The 20,486-nt window shown below is 46.4% G+C and overlaps 2 protein-coding genes across 2 annotated transcripts in view; both read right to left on the minus strand.

Moving 5' to 3' along the window:
• Positions 1 to 498: 498 nt before the first annotated feature.
• On the minus strand, positions 499 to 5,449 carry LOC141929431 (uncharacterized). Its single transcript, XM_074838845.1, has 2 exons — positions 5,277 to 5,449; positions 499 to 3,505 (listed from the first exon to the last, which is right to left on the minus strand). The coding sequence occupies exon 2, from the start codon at positions 3,501 to 3,503 to the stop codon at positions 2,511 to 2,513; it is 993 nt and encodes a 330-aa protein (XP_074694946.1). The 5' UTR covers positions 3,504 to 3,505; positions 5,277 to 5,449; the 3' UTR covers positions 499 to 2,510.
• A 9,483-nt stretch (positions 5,450 to 14,932) lies between these two features.
• ADAMTS2 (ADAM metallopeptidase with thrombospondin type 1 motif 2) overlaps positions 14,933 to 20,486 on the minus strand; it is a 190,366-nt gene continuing 184,812 nt past the window's right edge. The window contains exon 22 of the mRNA XM_074838354.1: positions 14,933 to 20,191. Coding sequence (XP_074694455.1) covers positions 19,728 to 20,191 — 464 coding nt within the window. The 3' untranslated portion in view covers positions 14,933 to 19,727. The remainder of the gene's footprint in view (positions 20,192 to 20,486) is intronic.

A 20,486-nucleotide genomic window follows, 5' to 3' on the forward strand; every position in this document is an offset into this window, starting at 1 on the left:
GCTCAACTCTCCTCTGGATAGGGCACATGGGTGCTCCGGTCTCTGCTTGCAGGTTTTAGATCTCTAGGGAGCTCTGCTGGAAAAACTGATGAGTTTCAGGGTTTTAGAGACTCGCAGGATTATGTGGGAGCTGAGAAGAAATCACAGTGTTGGGCATCAGCTGCCAAAGGGGTGAGGTGTGAAGGCCCTTTTGTGCCTCTGCTGTGAGGATGAATATTTTAGCTACGGCGCTTGTCCCGGGGTGACCTGCTGATGCACAGCTTGGCTGGTTTTAAGGGAAGCGATTGACTGGGTCCTGGGCATGGAGGGCCTGACCCTGACAAGGCAGAAAAGCTTTGCAAGGCATTGAATGTGTGGGGAAAGAGACTGGGAGCTGGCTCAGTTGGTGACCTGGTGGGGTGAGAAGGTGTTTGGGTGCGAGTCACAGGCCCACGTGCTGTGGACCAGCCCTGCAGTGAAAATAATCACCCGTGGTTCTGCAGTAATGGAAACAGCAACTTGATGTAATGGTTTTATTTGTTTCCTCTGTCAAAAGCAGTGATACATGCAGTTGGCACAAGACTTTCTAGGCATTAGTGTCATAAATATTCACATGGAGATAAATTAAAATGTCAGCAGAGCAATGAAAGACAAGCATCACTTAAATCCCAGCATTAACCTGAGAAGGAAGGGAAAGATGTGGAGAAGGCAGAGAGGGCTGACACCTCCCCGACTCAACTCTCTCCATCAGCTCTAATAAATGCTGGAGCCATCTTCGCTTTTGTTCTTGCTGTGTGGTTAGTTCAAAAACGAAGATGAGACGCAGTTCAGCTCCATAGCACTAATGAGTTTCAACAGGAGAAAAAATATTTGAGGTAAGAGATGTGAGAATGAGAAGCAGAAATATGCTCACCTTTTGATCCTCAAGTGTATTTACACTCATGTTGGTACTGAGCAGAAGTTGCTTTCTGATTTAATCTGCTTGAGGGTGGTTTGGAAATCGCTTGTGAGCATTTTTATAATTGCAAGTTTCCAGTGGTATTTCCCATCTTAGCTGCTGTTGAACAAACAGCCTGGTCTCTCTGCTCTCCTCTGTGCCAAAAGATTTATTCCTAGTAGTAGTTATAATAATTAGGCTAGTATTGCTTTGCAGTTTTCTCACTTACTTCTCTTGGCTGGCTACGGAGAGTGCTGTAGCGGACGCAGGTACATGAGGCTGCTCTGTCTGCAGGACAAAGCGCCGAGGAGAGACACTTTCTCCGGACGGAGATGTCCCCACGCAGCAGCAAGGGATGATCTGGTGCGGGCTCACCACACCACGCCAGGATCTTACAGCAATGCGGGAATGCTTGACTTCCTACAGACATCCCATGTAGCACTAACATCAGCTGAATTGTTTCATATATATTTATGTGCTGGGTGGTCGTACCGCACTTACACTGTGTTTTTTTCACGTTTCCGTCTCACAGCACCAGGCAAAGCACAGTCAGCATCATTAGCATGGTCAGGTAGGTGAGAATACAGAAGCACAGATATGAAACCCAGAAATTATTATTTTACATTCAGGTCCTGTAACCACCAGCCCAGCATCCCCAGGCTGCCCCTCAAAGCTGCTCTTGTGCCGCTGAGCCTGCAGAGCTGCGTGCGAGCTCGTGGGGCTCCTGCACCCATGCAGCAAACTCTGAGGGTGCCCACGGTGTGCAGCCTGGCTGGTGGGGGTGTGACAGGGCAGAGACCAGCGTGATACCTGTTCTTTTACAGCTGGCATCGCAGGTTGTTACAGTTCCAGGACAGCCATGGCACTGGCACGGCAATGCCCACCCAGGGCTTCTCTCCTAGCTCTCCTCCTGCTGAGGGTAAATCAAGAAGTAAAGGTAACAAGATTGTGCCAGGGTAAGCAACAAGAAAATCCCCACCCGGAGGAGTTGTAATATTGTCCATGTTGCCCTCTAGCAAACCAAGACATTATTATTTTTAAAAACTATTTCTTTATGCTACTGCACTAACAGGTGACCTATTCAGTGGTATTCTGGTGTCGATGCAGTGATCTATAATGGGTCTCCTAGTAAATGTATACGTCAGAGAGAGCACACTTAGTACTGTCCAAGCATCAGCCAAAATGTTCCTTTCAGAATAACCGTTCCCAAGTGTGAGCAACATCTGGCTGTTTGGCATTTGCTGGAAAACACCAGTAGTTTGGTGTTCCCGCAGATCACTTCTCCTCCAGAACAGATGGGGTTTGTGCTCTCGCCAGCTTTCCTTCGTGCTCAGGGCAGTTCTAGGCAATAGCTGGGGGTAGATGCTTTATGAACTGTTGCCTTTCCAAAAAGAGAACTATTTGCTGTTTCCTTAGTGGATGAGAGGCTGAACTGTCCCGTTGCCTACTGAGGAGGGATATGATGGGTCACAAAAGTCTGCCTCATTTGCATGCACATTCAAGCCATGTTTTCTGTGTAAGGACTCCAGGGAGAGCTTCTAGAGCACAGGGTGGTTATATCTTGTGAATAAAATTATTCCAAGCAGCTACTTCTTCACACTTCAGCAATGGCTGGGAGCAAACAAGCTTTTACCTTTGCTTCTTTCCAGATGCATCTGTGCTCTGAAATCCAGTTGTGGATCATGGCTTTTTTAGGTACCTGGAAACACTCAGAGTATCTCTGCTTAGTGAGGACATCATCCATTACATTTTTGTCACAGTGAGAAGTTTTTCTCCCTTCCTTTTCTTCGGTGCCTGCTGTATTGAACAAATAACTCTGCCTTCTTACAGAGCAGTGCAAGACTGGGTTACCTACTAGCTTCCCTCTGGCTGAGGATGGTGATAGCTCTTCACTGTTAATGAAAGCAGGGCCGGTTTCTTTCTGACTGTGGCTACTCCCTAAAACTGTTCCCTCTTCCCTTCTGAGATACTTCAGCTCTGAGCAGACCACTTCTTTCTGCACTGGTCTTGGGGAGGGAAGCCTTGGAAAGCTAAACACTTGTGGAAAATTGGGTTTCCCTGTGGCTTTTTCTTTCATGGCTGGGGGATGAAGTTCACTGTTTGGGGCAGAAGAGTTGCACCGTGAGTAACCAGTGCTGGAGCTTTTGTCATACAAAGAAGCCTTGGAGGAGCAGAGTTTTCCTGCATCAGTGTAAATCTGTGCCAGGGGGTCCTCTCTGGACCAGAAGTCGGCTTCTGCAGGCGTGACTTTTCCCGGTGGCACCATATTTGAGATGAAATTGGTCAATTTACATTTTGACATTTCCTGCTGTGTCCCACTATGGGATGGAGACCATGGCACATCTTCAAGGGTCTTCAGGGTCTTTCTATACTGAACCTTATGGCTGCTTTCAGGAAGGCCTGGGAAGGTGGGTCTGGCAAGGTGGCAGATGGATTGAATGTAATCATCGCTGGAGTACGCGTCTGGGCTGGCTGCAGTGCTTCCAGTGCGTTTCATGTTGCTGGTTGAATCTTCCATTGCTTCCTCATGGGTTTCACGTATGGTTGGGAGAGGCTTTGAAAGACTCAATCTTATCCGGGGTGCCATGGCTGCAAAGAACAGACTAGACACGATCAGCATGTGAAAGCCAGCTGCAGAAAAGAAATTCTGGACTTGTTTCTGTAAAGTTCATGCTACCTGAGCCACCCGATGTTCTCCTGTGGCAAACAGTGGTTTTTACAGAAACTGCATTTTAAAAGTTTGTTGGCAGTACTTTTATATCCATGGCTTCATAAAGAGCCCATATATATAAAAGAAGCCAAGTATTTAAATGCAGTAGAAAATAAAAGGTTCATTAAAGAGATCAGCAACAGTGCTCTCTTCTGAAGCAATGCAAGGGGTCAGCAGCTGAAGTGGTGTGGTACAGGTGCACTGTCCATGTGGTAGCAGCAAGGGACAAACTATGCTCCTCATTTAATACTTTGCTGGTCTGTTCACTGTAACAGTGCTCTGACTTCAAGTTGTGTCCGAACAGGCAAGAGCTGATCTCAACAGGAGAGGAGCCAACTTACCCCTGTGGGGAGCATCACGTAAATAAAGTGACATTAGAGCTGATCTCTTCCAGAAGCTGTGGGTGATAACATACAGCCATGTTCATTTTTGTCTCTGCCCGTGCTTCATAAATGTAGTTATGGAGTGGTAGATCCTTCCCTGAATGCTTACATAGAATTAAAGGGATTTAATTTATGTCCTTTATATTCAAATAGTTATCCTCAGTTCTTTTTAGGACAGATTTTCATCAGACTGCTCCCACTAGTCAGGTAAACCTTTTTTACAAATACTTCGTGTTGCAGTGTTTGCTAACTGTGCTGATATTTTTTTTCCTCAAAATACTCTCCTCTGTGCTTTGCTTATACTCCCTTCTGGCAGAAATGACCACATAGCCTGGATCCTTTTTTTTTTTTTTTTACTATTCCCCCCCCCCCCCCCCCAGTGGAATTTGTATGTGAATAATCTGCCAACACAATATAGCTTTGTTATGTGATTAAACACAAAAGTGCTTTGCCAGCTATTTTAATGCCGTGCTTGGCATTGCTGGAAAGAAATCTGGTTTTGTTGAACCTCCCTGCAAAGCTGCGGATCACATATGGAGCACAAGTGAGCAGCTTGCACCGAGTCCAGGGTAGAGCTCATGGGGTGTCCATCCCTCCCCGAGCTGCTACTGGCTTTTACTGGTTTTCATCTCAGATGCTACTGGTAAAGTCAGCCAAGCTGGGATTTGCTGACCTGAGCGCAGGAGATGTTTGCTTTAAACCTTACGGCCTTTTTATTTCCCTTACTTTCTTTATTCTTTCTGCTCCTTTCTTCTCATTTCTTTAAGCATTAAGAAGGTGGCTTGCTCCTCCGCCTTTCCTCCCACCCCTTGCCCGAGCTCGCCAGTGTCAGGATCTGGGCCTGCTCTCACTCCGGTGTTGAGGAGGGTGGCCGGATGCTTCAGAGAACAGGCACGGGCACGTCGTGTTAACTTATGGTAGTGCTAATCATTAACTAAGTCCTGTCAACATGCCCTTCCTCCAGAAGGAAAGTAAATCACCTATTTACAGTAAAACTCTTCTCATGGGATGGATTGGTTCCAGCCTGGCTGCGATCCCCTTCGCCCCGGGCACTGCACCAGCATGGCCCTGCTCCATGCCGAGGTCACCTTCCTGCCCGTCCACCAGCACCCAGCAGCCCCCAGAGAGCATGGACCCCCCTGCCCTGCGGCTTCCCCTCCCGGCCACGCCTGGAGCATCACCGCTGCGGCCATCCCGGGTCCTTCCCGGCGATACCCGGGACACAGCCCATGGCTGGACCCCGGCTTTTGCGAGGCCCTCCCCTTACCTGTGCTGCTGCCTGGTGCAGAGGGATGGGCGGCTTTCAGCTCCCCAGGCTCCCACGTCTCAACCTTGCTCTCTCCCTCCCTGTTTTCAGTGCAGAATATGTGCTGTCTAAAACTAAACCGTGCATCAGGCTCCCTGCCTCCAGTCAGCTGATTCCGCTGCCTGTTTTGTTGCTGTTGCTAAATATAGCCCGCTGTCTGCCTGCCCTGCCCGAGAGCCCGCATCCGACAAATCCCGTGTAGCATTGGGACAGCAAACGGGCACCGGGGAGGCAGGGCCATCCTGTCCCCAGCGGGATGGTCCACGACAAATCCCCGCTGCTCGACTGCCTTATTGTATTTCCCCTTGGGAAGTGCGAATGCGGGGCCGTGGTCGTGCCGCAGGAGGGGCTGCCTGTGCTCTGAGTTGGGGGGGTGTGAAAAGAGGAGCCGTAGTACCACCACAGTTCATTGCTGAAAGGGGGGGGCCCTTAGATTTTGGGCTGCTTTTGCTCCTGCTCTGTCTTATTTCACAAGAAAATTTGTGCCACTTTGCCAGGTTTGCCCAAGACAGCGGGGGGGTAGCTTGCAGCATCACTATCGCTGCTCTCCTCGCTCCCCACTCCCAGTTTTGCCCCAAGCCATTATCCACTCTGGAGGCACAGTGGCCACCAGCCCCACCACGGCACTGGCAGCCTGGTCCCTTCCCGGGCTCTGCACCTCTAAGCCCCCACTCCCCGCATCACCCCCATTTGTGTTTCACTGAGTGGGCACCCACCAACCAAGACCACACAAGTGCGTTACAGCAAATTGCTCTGCCAGGAGGACTGACAGCATCCGACCTTGCGGGTCCCTGGGCAGCAGGGATTTCTGTTTTCTGGCTTATTAACATGCTGCAAACTGATTGCAATTCTAGTATAACTCCACTATACCTCTGTAGCTTCTCTTGCAGCATATGTTGGGTGGGGAGGTGAATAGTTATTTTGCAGCGGAACCTTCCTTCTGCTTTTATTTCCCAATACCCTCCCCAGAGGGAGCCTCGATAGCTGCTGTTTGTTACCAGGGAATAGTCGCGCTGCACAACATTTCTGTGTGACCAAGGCCAGAGAGCGTGACTGCGTTTTGGAACCTTGCTGCTCCCCACACCACCTGCCCTGAGCTTCTGGGAGGGACAGAGAGAAAAGCAGAAATCTTGGACTGAAAATCACCACTTTACATTCAATGCAAATATTTACAGTGTTACTGGCATTCAGGCTGGAACTGGCTTTGGATGCTGATTTTGTCACACAGCCCATACTCAGCATCCAGGTTCTTTCTTTATCTCCAGTGGAAAGAAATAAGCAGCTCAAAAGACTTGTGCATCCCTCCAGGATATGGTTCAAAGCAGAGATTATTTGCTTTCTGGAGATAGCCATTGCTTAGCATTTAAATATAAAGGTGTGCAAGCTTAAGCTGTTTGTCTGGACCTCTGATGCCAAACAGCTGAAGTTAGCTTAAAGAACCTTCAACCTTCATGCATTGAATTTGCTAACAGCAGTGATCAGCTGGGATCATGATGTAGTAACAACTTAGAGCTTAGATTTCTCCTTCTTGCTTGCACAATTACCATCAAATGGAAAGAAAACCCTCAGACCCCAGCTACTCTAAGCAGCTGCAGTATAAAGCTTGTGAAAAACCACTTCATGAGGAAAGTCACTGATCTGGAAAAAGAATTCAGTATGTGCAGATGTGCATGGATATGTGTTCTCTTCATAAAACTCTTCAAGATCATTCCCCTCCCCTGGAAAGTCCCTCCTCCTGGCTGAAGATATCTCCTTCTCAAAGGCCTCATGGTCTGATGGAGCAAGTAGAACCAAGGTCGTGCAAGGTGCCAGGTTGGCCGTGGCCACCCCACCTTGGCCAGCAGTGGCTCCGAGAGCAGCTGAATTAGGCTCAGGGTTGGGTTATCAGATGTCTAACAGGGTCAGGGCCCCTCCTAAAGCTTTTCCATATCATCACCTCTCTGAGTGGTTTTGGCAGTGGCCGGTGGGACGTGGCAGCCTCCCCTGGGAGAATGGATCTGCGGAGACCTCGCACCCCGCACTGAGAAGCTGCCCAAGAGCCTCTACAGTGATCAAGGTCCTCACAAAGTGTGATTAGGTAAGGTGTTTCTTTATGAAACTACAATAAAAATATGGGTTTGCAATAAAAAATCCCTTCTGTCTATTGAAATTAGTTTCTTCCAGGCATCTGGTGTTACTGTAGGAAAATCACATTTATTTGAATCACTGTTATTGGAATTACTCAGATAACCCCAGTATAAATGATTTGTTCTCTATCATCTTTTTTACATTCTTGATGGTATGTAGATTAAAATATAAATTTAAAAATACCAGATACAGCTTTAAAAGTAGCTATCATTAACCAAATGTAATTTACAGCAATACCTCTTTGTATTTTTACCTCGACCACAGCCATTCAGTTTTCTCTTTCATCAAGTGGTTGCTGAAAAATGTTAATTAAAAAAAAAAAAAAAGCACCTTTGAACGCTTGTTTGTCTCTTCACAATACTGCCATAGGCTTCTTCCAAGCACTTCTGAGGATGGCTCTGGTTAAGCCATCCTGGTCTCCTGTACTTATATTCCCGAGAGACCACGGTGAATCAGCATTCCTGAGTGCATGAAAACCGTAACCAAATGGGATTAATAGCAAAAGAAAACAGCAACAGCAGCGGTGCCCAAGCTGCTGAGGAAAACACGAGTTATTAGTTCTGCAAGGCTTGATTGAGTGTCTGAGATCTAAAGGTTGTAGAGTGATCTTTTTGCTTGGTTTTCTGTTTGTTAACTTTTGTTTTTTTAAATGCTTCCAGTTTTGGGGAAAGCCTTGTATTCAAACAATTTAGCAGAGTTGCACAAGTGTAACAGGCAGCTCTCCTCTGGGCATTTTTGAAGCTTGGTGATGTTCGGATAAACAAACCAATTAATCTTTGGGAGCCCAGTTGGATACCAAAGTCAATTCCCATTTTGGGTATTCTCAGAAAAAATACTCTTAATGCCAGATGGGGGCTCTGGGATGGCGCCAGTGCTGCTGGCTAAAGTCAATGTTCACCTGATGGGGCACCAGCCCTGCCAAGGCTGCCTCATAAATAACTTTTGCTTTGGAATATCACAAGGAATATTTATTTGGGGGGAAAACTAAAAATCACCTTATGTTTTCCAAAGTAATGAAGCTGTACAGAAAAGCCCCTCCAGCCTGGTTTGGCAAACTGATACCCCCACGGGTGCTGGGGAGCTGGGCAGCCGTGTTGACCTGACTGGCTGGATGCAGGCCAGACTGGGCGGCACCGATGTGACAGCTCAGCGATGCCACATTGCTGCTCTGCTCGGGCCTGTGGTAACACAGCTGAGCCCTGGGCACTGGGACACGGGCAGCACTGCCCTGGGCTGTGGTAGCAAAATCCCAGTTTGAAAGAAATCCCAGTTTTTGAGCTCCTGCACTGGGAGGCTGTGCCTGCTGCCAAAACAGGGTCAAAAAGACACTAAACTGAAGGGCCATTCCCTTCACTTTCTGATTACGAGGTCTCCAAGGGACGTTTCGGGTGCCAGTTTCAAACTTTCCCAGTAACCAGTAGAACTGTAAATTCACTTTTTTTTAAAAAACTTTTTTTCTTTTTATTAAGCAGTTTTTACCCTGCCTGGCAGCTCTCTGCCTCTGCACATCTCTGCCCTGTCCTCCTCCCAGAACAGCCGCAGCACCCAAAGGCACCAGCATTGCAAAGGGATGGCCACTGGCCCACGCACATGGTCCTGCCTGCAGAAACGAGGCTTTTTGGTAAACTAGCAAATACTGTGACTGGTGCGTGATGGGAAAACGCTGCCACTCTGCTCTCGTGCTGCGAGCCCGTATCTAAAAACATGTCAGAGAGTGTCAGGAAGGGAGCGGTGTTAATGCTGGGCTTTGCTGTTGTGTCAGCCCTTGGCAGGGAAGGGGTTAGTGCAACCCCGAGCACCCCCACACCTCATTTCAGAGAGCTGCTTCTCTCTTGCGTGTTTGTTCATTAAAAGTTCAGGGAAGGGAAACAGTTTGACCCGTTTTATGCCAGATTCCAGATGATTTGTGTTCTCTAATTATATCCCCCAGCCCGTTAACCTCCCATGCATTACAGCAAGAAGCCCCTACCATACACAGCAAAGATATTCCTGTGAAACATTAATGAGCTGTTTCCATATTAACTAGACGGAGCTGGGTGAGAAACGTCGCACCCGCAGCTGTTGCCCTGACTGCAGCTCACGTGGTAACTGGTGGTGGCTACTTGTACAAACACTCTGATGCAGATTTTCTGGAAATTACCAGGTATTTCTTGGTCTTTCGCAAGCGAGGAACCGGTTGCTGCGAGGGCTGGGTTACTACAGCCCATCAGCATTTAGCACAAGGCTTGTTTGCAGGAGCTGAGCTCCCAGCCAGCTGGGAACACGGGTGGAGTCCTTTCGGGAGGCTTTGAAAAGGCTGGGAGTGATTTAGGCACTCTGTTTCCTTGGGATTTCAATTAAGCTTGGAAAATGACTCCAGGGAGCCTTCGCTGGGAGTTTCTAGGCCATGCTGGTGTCATGGGTTCGGCAGCCCAGCTCTGATCTGGCCCAGTGCTGGCTGCCCATGGCAGCTGAGAGCTCGCTGCCAGTTGTGGTGATTTAACCCCAGGTGGCAACTGGGCACCACGCAGCCGCTTGCTTAGTCCTCCCCAGTGGGATGGGGAGGAGAACAGAAAAAGTAAAATTTGTAGGTTAAGAACAGTTTAATAACTAAAATAAAATGCAATAATAACATTAAAATATAATAATAATAATAGTAATGAAAAGGAATATAATAAAAAAGAGAGACAGAAACCTCAAGAAAAGACAAGTGATGCCCAATGCCATTGCTCACCACCCACTGATGCCCAGCCAGTCTCCAAGCAGCGATTGGCCCCCCTGGCCAACTCCCCCCAGTTTATACACTGAGCCTCACATCCCATGGTGTGGAATAGCCCTTTGGCCAGCTCGGGTCAGCTCTCCTGGCCATGCTCCCTCCCAGCTTCTCGTGCACCCCCTCGCTGGCAGAGCATGGGGAATGGAAAAGTCCTTGACTTAGGATAAGTGCTACTTAGCAACAACTAAACCATCAGTGTGTTATCAACATTATTCTCACACTAAATCCTAAAACACAGCACCCTACCAGCTACTAGGAAGAAAATTAACTCTATCCCAGCCGAAACAAGGACACCAGCGCAGACTTTTTTTTAAGTACTTTGAAGTCTCAGAATGTGTAAACCATGGTGGCTGCTCACTGGCAACTTCCCCTGGGAATCCAGCCCAGCATATTTATTTGAAATAATAACTGATTGAAACTGAAATAATTAATTTGAAATACCTGGTCTGAATAAGGTTACATTGTATCTTCATGTGCACATATTTTCCATACATCATTTTAGATTAGAGAAATGCACATCCAGACTCAAAACACCCGACCACCCCGAAGTGCCTGAGCACCGATGCAGTGCCATGTCTTGGATGTCCCCCACGAAGAGGCTGGGAAGCTGAGCGCTGCCGATCACAGCAGGGCTCGGTGAGGACACCGTGCTGCCATCTCTGGAAAGCCTTCTCCCGCCCGGGGTCCCATGGAAAACCCCATGAAGCCAGCAGCCCCAGGTGCCGAGCGAGTTGCTCGCAGCGGCTGCCTGAGGCTGGAACCCGGCAGGGTGGCTCAGGGGTGCCAGCAGTGGCCAGAAAATCTGAGAAATCCGTACCAAGGGAAGCAGCGAGCCATGCAAATGCTGTTACGTATTACAAGCAACAAGCTGTTTCGTGCCAGTCAGGCCTTGCAAGAGAACTGCACTTCACTTGCGTGGCTCCTTTCCAAACCCGCTCTGGCATTGCTGGAGGCGGGAAAGGGCTCTAAACTTGCCCTGCTACCGATCCAGCACTCCTTGTGCTGAAAATAAACCCAGACGGACCATGGTCAGAGTACAAACGCGCTGTGCAGAAGAGTGGATGGCAGCTCAGCTCCCAAGAAAGCCACGTTTGCTTCCCTTTGCTCTGAAGACCTCAGCTGCACAGAAGTCTGGCTTTAATTTTTCAGGCCCTGGGATCTCCATCTTTTAAATACAGAGATCAATTTTATTTTGGAAGCTGTGCCAGTCAGTCCTGCAGACCCTCCCAGCACAACTCACAAAGGACACAAACAATTCAAGTAAACCTGCTGTAAATGACTTCTGTTGCATGAGAGCCTGTTTAATCACGAACAACTGCAGGAACACCCCAGTCACTTGCAAACAGAAAACAGATCCCATTTTGATGAATAAATGATTTGTTACGAACTGCTCAGCATTTGGCTGCTAATCCAAGCTGCCAGCTCACCCAAGACAGGTTCATCTTCCCGCAGCTGTTACATTTCTTTAATAAAAGAGCTTTGCCTGATTAAAAAAATCACAAGACCAGTTCATGATAACCATCAGTGGCAAACCCTGCAGTGTTACTAGCTTCTAAACTTTCTGTTATCAGCTGGAGCTGGGCTGTGTTTAGATGCCCTAAGAAATAGCATTCCCAGAAAAATAACTTAATTCTTGAACTATTTTCTGTGGTTTGTGTGGCGGGGCTGATCATGTCTCTATTTCTCCACTGCTGCTGCTGTCTCTCGCTCTCTTCCAGGCTTCATGCTTGTTCTTCAGACCAGTACAAAAGCATCTTCAAATACATCCACGCTGTGGTGGGGACTGAGCTGAGCAGTTTTTACTCCATCTGGTCTTTCCTGTAACCCCGGGAGGCAGAGAGCCCTTCTCACCAGATCGAGGGATTTTTCACCCTGGTGCCGAAGTCCAGAGGCTGTTTCATAATCGTACTTCTTGTACCGTGCCACCATCTAGTGGTAACTCAACTATAAACTCTGCATCTGGAAAGGCAAAGCAGCCTGAGTGGGTCCTCCATCACCGACCTGCCAGGAACCCCAGTGCTGCTGGTGTAGCACAGATGCAAAGTGCAATTTCATTGCCTAAGGCTGGTGGGAGCACTCTGCTGATGAAGCATAAAAACCAGCAGATTAAACTACGATGAGGTTTCTCCCACATGTGTCATCCTGCTCTGCTTCTCGCTGTAATGAGTTTTTAGACACGCGCTTGCACTTGGTGTGGTTCTGTGGCTCCATCGCTTCCGTCCCTGCTCAGCTTTGGAAAACTGCTGCTGAGGGAGGGATTGTGGAAGGGTGGTGGGGAGGGAAACCACCCTGTGCCCCCGCCACTGTGTGAAGGGCTAGTCCGATTTGCACGGCACTTTGTAGGAGCTAAACTCTGCCTGGTGTGATTGAGAATAACCAGGATAACTACTTTTCTGGCCTGGAATTGCTCCTTGAACTGCCTTTTTTTTTTTTTTTTTTTTTTTCTTTCCAGAGAGCCCTCAGCAGAGCCTATCGTGGGATCCTCTGACTGTTTGCTTATTTCTGCACCACAAAGCTGTAAGTCCTTCTCCCAAGTCATGAATATTTGCCCAGGCAGACTCTGGTGTACCAGCACAGGCTCCTTGCTCTGCCCACACTACTTCTGACTGGTGTTAGTGGGATTGCAAGTGCATCTTGGGGGGGGGGGTCTCTGCTGGGAAACTTCATCCCTAGCCCATTCCTCCTGTCTTTGCTGAGCCTCCGGATAATCCTGCAGCACCTGTGACTGCCTGTGCACGAGCAAGGTGAGCATGCACCATAGATTAACTCATGCTGTGTGTCAAAAAGCTGATCCCCCGGATAATGCCCAGCCTCCTTACAGTCTCAGCACTGCACAGGCCAATTTTATTTCTTCCTAGGCCAGAGCAGTGATTCCCATGAAGACAGTGGGGTGTCCTCTCAGCACATCTTCAAAATGAGGGCCTCAGTCACAGAAGACAGAGGTTGCACATGTTGAGACCCATTTTGCAGTGCAACGTATGGTTTTGGCATTTAGCTTAGAGCTTACTGTCAATGTATCACACATGGTGGGTTTGTTTTTGTGGGGATGCACAGAGCCAGGAACAGGCAAAAGACCAGTATTTGGTGTTTGTGGATGCCACAGGAGTCCGATACTGTACAGACATCCTCTATGTGAACAAGATAGAGCATTCTCCCTGCAACTTCTCTCTTTTAGGATAACTTTTCCATTCCTTCCACTTGCCAGAGAGCTTCTGCTTTAATGCACACACTGCACTGAGCTGGGTAAATGAATCCCGGCTAGTGATGTACTCAGTGATGTTTAACCTGCCACGATCCTGCACTCCCTGCAGCACCAGGCTTCTTAGAAGGAATCTGTTATCTGCAGTGAGATCCGAGTTGGGACACTCGATTTTCAGGGCATGAGCATAACGTCTTCAACTGGATGAGGCTCCTGGAGCAAACACTCATGGGGCTGTTGCCAAAGCACGGCTTCCCAGGCTCATCCAGCCCCACAGCAGGTACCTGCTTCCATCTTCAAATACACTTGGAGAAAGAGGTGTTAAGCTGTCATGGGCTTTCCGAAGCAGTGACAGTCCCCCAGCAGGGCCCAGGGGCCAATCACAATATTTTCCCTTAGAGATGAGGTAGATTTTTAAGTTAAAACACTTCTGCTGCTTCCCTTTGCATTTGGCATCACCCCCACACCAGGGAAATGATGCTCAGGAGCTCTGACACCCGGAGGGGCCAGAGTGTGTGTGTGTACGTCTGTCCGGGCTCCCACATGGGCACCAGTTGTTGCCCAAGTCTGAAGAATAGATGCAAAGGGGCTAAAAAGCTGATGTAGTCCAGGAGAGGAAGAGATGGCCTCCTGTAACTGTCATCTTTAGGCATTTCCTAGAGAGGAAGATCGGGGTGGGAGGGAGGGGTGCTGGACATGTATGACCCCACCATGGGTGTTTCTCGTGTCTGGGGTATGGACATGAGACCCTTTCCTTTGGCCACTCTAGAACAAACTCAAAATCTTTGGGTTGGGAAAGCAAAAACCAGTTAAATATAACCCTTGTCACAGCTGTAAATTAGATACTATATGAATTGTCACAGTAAATGAAACCCAGGTTTTGGCTGCTCTGCTGTTTTATCAGGGCATTTAAGTAAGTAAATGTCTTTTCCATATGGAAAATGCTGAGATGGCTTGTTACCCCATTAAAGACCATGTTGGATGTGAATGCAGTCCATGGTGCTAACTGAATAATCAAGGTAAGCAGGGATCTTTCAAATCCTCAAGCAACAAACTTCAATTAGATGGGTGAGATTCAATTATGCTTTAAAGGGAACCTGGCTACAAGCGTGCAGGATATGGCAAGAAAATGTATGCAAGAGAATTTCATGGAAAGGAGCAATTATTTTATTGCAAAGCAAAATTTGCTCATCAGTCCTGAATAGAATCCCAAATAACTGAGCCTTTTAAGAACCAGGATGGATTTCAGTCAAATGTGAAGGCTGAGAGCCTCAAGGAGGTTTAAGTGAGTTTGATTAATTTCTGTGCAGTTATCAGCTGAGGTTTTGGTCCAGTGACTTCATGATATTTGGTCTTGGATAACAGGTGTTCAAAACAAGGATGTAGGACTTTGGCAGCATGTGTATCCCAATCCCACTTCATTAAGATAAAATTGTAGCAATTGAATTAGTTTTGAGTCTGAAGATGCTGATTTTTCCTCCCCCAGCATCTCTGCATAATGTTAATTCAGTGAAAAAAGCACAGGGAAAAGTCAAACACTTTGCAAAAGAACACAGACATTTGAATTTAATAAATTATAAAATTAAAGATTCTAATTTGTATATACATTTTTAATATACAAGAAATGGCTATTTATTGCAATTTCTGTTAAGACATATGTAAGTGAATGGAAGTTGCATATAGATATTCAGATGAACATAGCTAATACTGTGCATTGTAGGTGAGTAAATAAGACATTAAATGCATTACGTAATAAAATAAAACATAAAACCCTTTGAGTACTGGTAAAGCACCATTTCTAGAATTCTCAAAATACCTGAAAGCATTCTATGGAGATGTTGTGAGACTCTAAATATTGAATGGATATATGAATATAAAAAGCGATGCATTCGTAATAGATTACAGAAATTTTTGAAGGAATGATGGTGAAAAAAATGGCAGTAGATTGGAGCCTAAGGAACCATAACTGGTTTGGGATCTTTTCTTTTTCCATGAGGGGCTGTCACTTGGATTTTAAGTTTAGACCAACAGAAAAATGACAATTTAGAAAGCTGTGTACTTGCATGGTTAGATCACAAAATGCATTGCTTAATGGGAACACATTGCTTTAGCTCTCAGATCTCTGAGATGGTCCCTGCAGGAATATATTTACTTATAAATCTGCTTTATTTTCTGGGGATTAGGTTACATTAAAATACCACTCTATGCTTACTATGTCTCAAAATGCAGTACCTGGGCAACAGCAAAACAGTTACAGAAGACACTATGATGATGCTCTTGCCCAATTACAGCATTGTAGAAAAGAGCAAATACTTGTCAAAGTTCAACGAACCAAAAAATGACCAAAATTTCCACTGCATGACATGGAATGAAGATCAGCTGAGAGCAAAACCCCACCTACTGCATTACGCTGCTTCTTCTTTATCAACAGAGCTCTGCTCTGTGTTTTCCAGTAGAAGTGAGGTACACGTTCTTAGGAAACAACCATCATGGGGAACTGCTGAAAAACACACCTTCTGAAAAACTCACGCCAATTTGAAAAGAAGGCAACTTTCATTGTCTGAAGAGACTTTTTTTTTTTTTTTTTGGCCTCATACAGCAAGCCTGTAAAGAGAAGGCAGCTGGTGGCTCTGCTCCAGGAGGAGATGGACCAGTCTGTGTCCATCAGCATCTCACTGTCTTGAGCAATCTAGACTGAAGCTGCTCTTTCAAATATCATTTCAGTGTTCCTCAAATAACAGTGAGAGAAATATTCAGTAGAAATAAAACCAACAAGAAATAAATCAAATTAAATTTCCCAGAAGGTCAGATTGAGAAGGGAGCAGATGAAGATTGACTAAATGCAGATGCCACTCGGCATTGCATCAATTGCCTAATGAACACCAGACCTCCTGTAGCACCACACCAGCTTTCTGGGAGGCTGCTCCTGCTCCAAGATGCAGCAGAAGTTTCCACCTTCTCTGGAAAAATGCTTTTGGTTGGTTTGATTGTGAACTGACTCACTCTAGAGAAAGAACGAAGTGGTCAAGTTTCTGAACTTTGAACCAGCTGTGCAAGTTCAGCCAGGGTGTCCGTGCTGCACATGAGTGAGCGAACCCCTGCGAGTTGACCTTGCCCAGCCTACAGCAGTCCTGGCCACTGGGAGACACAGCTGGAAACGCTCAGCACAGAACCACCCAGTCCTTTTTAAAGGTTGCATCACCACACTGGAACAGGCCTTTCCTCATGCTGTTTGCAGAAAGGTCACTTGAAGTTACACCAAATAAATTCCTGCCCCACTTGCTATTGGGACACAACTTAGAAGTCCTTTGGACAGAAGAGGCTATTTGTAAGACATCGTTTTGAGCTGTGGGCTTCCTCCTGTGGCATTTCTTCACATTGCCCGGTTGACTAAGACTATTCCAGAAGCTAAGAACAGCAGCTATTAGATGGGTTATCTCAGCCTTCTGGAGGTCAGAGAAATGGGTCTCAACAAAGTCCCAGAGAGTAAGACTGGTACCATCCAGGCAGCAAACTTCTACCTCCCAACCTGTGTAACTTCAAGCCCAAACCCTTCTCTACCCTTGGGTTTGTGAGGATTTTTCCTAAGTTCATCCTATGCTTGGATGTGCTTCTAGGCTATGAAAAAGCTAGGGGTTGTGGTTTATTTTTATTGTCCACAGAGCAAAAAGCGGGATAACAACTTGACGGGGAAAAGATGAGTTTACACTAACAACATCTGTGTAAAGGAAATGTGGAAGGCAAGAAATACTCACTATGTCTACAGGCTGGGAGCCCAGCTACAGCTTGTGTCTCCCATGGCACAGCAGCTGGAATTATGTTGATTTAGACACGTCTTCCTTGCTTATAAATAGCATGGTGGGTGCTTTTTTTTTTTTTCTTTCAGTGCTCATTACTACATTGCTCTGTTTTGCAGAGATGTGACCTGACCCTACGCTGTTACTAAAACTTGTCCTGTCTGCAGGCAACCACAAATCCCTTGGCACAAGGTTCCTGGGGCCAGCGCCGGGCTTGCCTGTGGCTCTGCAACAGCAGGCAGGTCATGCAGCAGGGCTGGGGCAAGAGAAGGCTACAACCCAGCAACTAGAGATAAGCAACCTTCGACTTCAGGAAAATGCGTAGTGTCTCACGAGTGAAAGTCAGAGGTGGGACTCCTGTCACTGCTCCAACCAACCGCTGCTCAACGCTGCCAAACTTTGGGGCTTTAGTTTTACTTTTCAAAACCAGAACAGATTACTTTGTTGCTTGCGCTGGCTGCTGTTTTCACATCTGAAACCTCATCTGCTTGGCCCAGGAGATGTTTCCTAGTGCTCTAGACTTTTACCCGGCCGATTATGCTTCTTGGTCTTCATGGTCTTCAGTGTAATTCCCATCCCTAGACTACCCGAGCTGTTCCTAAACACTCACCCAAGTGTATCACTCCCGTCCCCTGTAAGAAGGGACTCTTGATGCCATCACACCAGCTGAAAACATTCTTTCTCTGCTTTGGCTAAATCCATAAAGTATTTTTCTTAAACCAGGTCTTGTCCTTTAAAGACTTCTGGCCACAGTTCAGGCTGGAACAGTTCAACATCTCAGTGCTGCAAAGACCACTGTTCCTGCAGGCTCTCTCCACCTTTCCAGCAGGACTGGCTGGTTTTGAAGAGGAGACTGAGCAGCTCATTCAGCCATGGTGGTTGAGGGCAGAAGACAGGGTCGCAGGAAGCCACGTGGTTCACCATGCAATACTTCTGAAGCTCTTTTCCAGCAGCCAGGCCACAGAAGATCTTACACAATGCTGGAAACTCAGCACATTTCCAATAATTATGTAACTGTATATACAAGCTTATTACTGGCGCTGCTTCAAACTAACACCAGCTCAGGCTGGAGGATGAGATCTTACTCTCAGACTGGAAAATCTGAACTAGGAGCCATCAGACCTACCTAGTGGTAAAAGGAGGATTTCAGGGAAGCCCTGGGCTCTGCAGGAGGTTTACCAGCAAAGAGGAAACAAATGGAAGCCAGGAGACAGGAGAAAAACTGCTCAGATGCCACCCGCAGCAGGAACCGGTGCACACTCCCCATCTCTGTGGCGTTAGAGCCAAGCTGAATTCATCTTCTGGTCTCCAACCAGGAATTCAAAATGACCTATGGAAACCATGGTGACCCTGAGGGGAAAGGAAGTACTCAAAGGGTTGTCAGGTTACACATCTTAAAGTTTCTAGCAGACCTGGTACTGTGAGTACACGTGTGTGTGTGTGTGTGTATGTACGTGTATATGTAAAGGCACAGCAAACAATTGTTCACTTCTGCACCAATAAAGCTGTCCTAAGGAAAGGAAGATAATACAAAAATATTTCCTCCAAAATAACCTCATCCTACAGGAGAAAAAAAAAAAAAGTTTTCTTAACAAAGCACCAAAGAAAAGGCAACAAGAATCCAGTCATCTTTAAGTTAAACAGTATGTGGGTAGAAAAAAAATCAGACCAATAAAAAAAGCACCAACCAACAAAGATCACTGAGGCTGTTGCATTACAGGAACTTAAAGACTATCAAAAATATGGATAATTGTAAACAGAAAGACTAGGATGTTGTCAGTCCAAGTTGGCCAGATCTACCCTGCTAAATGTCTTGTGTATATTCAAAAGTTTAGGAGAATCCTTTGAAATTTTTTACGGAAATATGTAAACTACTGTCTGCCAGTTTTTAATTTACACATAAATATATGGCTACAGAATTTTCTTTATATTTTCTAACGCAGTCCCGGTTAAGAAAGCTATGTAAGCACATGCCTAGCTGTAACCACAGAAGCAGCTCTACCAAAGTCAGCGAAACTTAGGGGGGCATGTCCTTAGGTACCTTCCTCAACTGGGGGCTGAGTTAGTGCCCAGATGTATGCAATGCACAGAAGCATCACAGGATGGCTGACCACCTGCTTGTCAGTGTCAAAGGGATTTATTATGTCTTGGGACTGTTTTCCTCCATCCTAAGTGTAACTCCCATTACTATTCCCAAGCAGTTTTACACAGGCATAGAAGACTTAAAAGAGCCCATAAACAAGAAACCTGCTAACCTGGCCTAGGTGTTACGGTTTGTTTGGATTCAGTGAAATGCTGTCATGATATTGCACTAATACTCTACTGTACCCTGTAAACCTAGCCGTCAAAGTGTTCCGATTAGCACTTATGAAACAATCTGTCATTTCCATTTATAGTAGGCTTTAGAATTTGGCATCTCTGCCATAGCACCACTTTGATTTTTTCCCCATTTTTAGTCTCTACGACATGGGCAGTACTATGATGTTGGTAACATCTCTATAAGAGAAAAATGTTGTTTGTGCCATATTTCCATTTTAGTTTATTTTCCTAAGAGTCTCTTTTTTCCTTTTCTCAGCAATCAGCTCCTGAATTCTTTGATTCCTTGTCCTTTCATAAGGTATCCTCCTCCGTGTAATGATGTTGTGCTGTGATACTTCATTATCCAACCCATCGATTTTATAGGGAACATCCACCGCATTGATTTCTGGGTGCTCCTCAGTTGCATTGGAAGGAGGTGCACGTGTTTTGGAAACAAAAGGAGGGCTGGTGGCAGACTGTGTGGTGGACACTCCCATGGGAGGGCTGAGGGTGGTCAGGAGCTCCTCCTCAATTACATTATTCTTATTTATGTTAGAATCAGTTACATTGTCGTCCTCTGTTATGTTGCTGTACATATTACAGGACTTGCAACACAGCTTATTGTAACCAGGAATCGAGCAGTAACGAGAGAGAACCTCCATGCGACAAAACATTGACTTGTCTCCTTGACAATGATCTTCTGAAAGAGAAAAAGGGAACAGATAAATAAAGAGCATCTTCACATTAATCAGAAAGAGAAACACAGCTGAAGCTTTGGCAGTGGGCAGAGGGTTTGGTATTTAAAGTGGGATGGAAAACTGACAAATGAGCCTTCTATAAGCAGAAGCAGGCTTAATACTAAACCTAAAACTCAACTCATTTCAAGGGATGCAAAAGCTGATCTGCACTGTTTGTACTAGCCCCATCCACACTACAGACCATAATACTTTATTTTCTGGCTCCACATTCTGGGAGTTGTACCCTGAAGGCTGAGC

The sequence above is a fragment of the Strix aluco genome, chromosome 13 (genome assembly GCF_031877795.1).
Source record: "Strix aluco isolate bStrAlu1 chromosome 13, bStrAlu1.hap1, whole genome shotgun sequence".
NCBI lineage: Eukaryota > Metazoa > Chordata > Aves > Strigiformes > Strigidae > Strix > Strix aluco.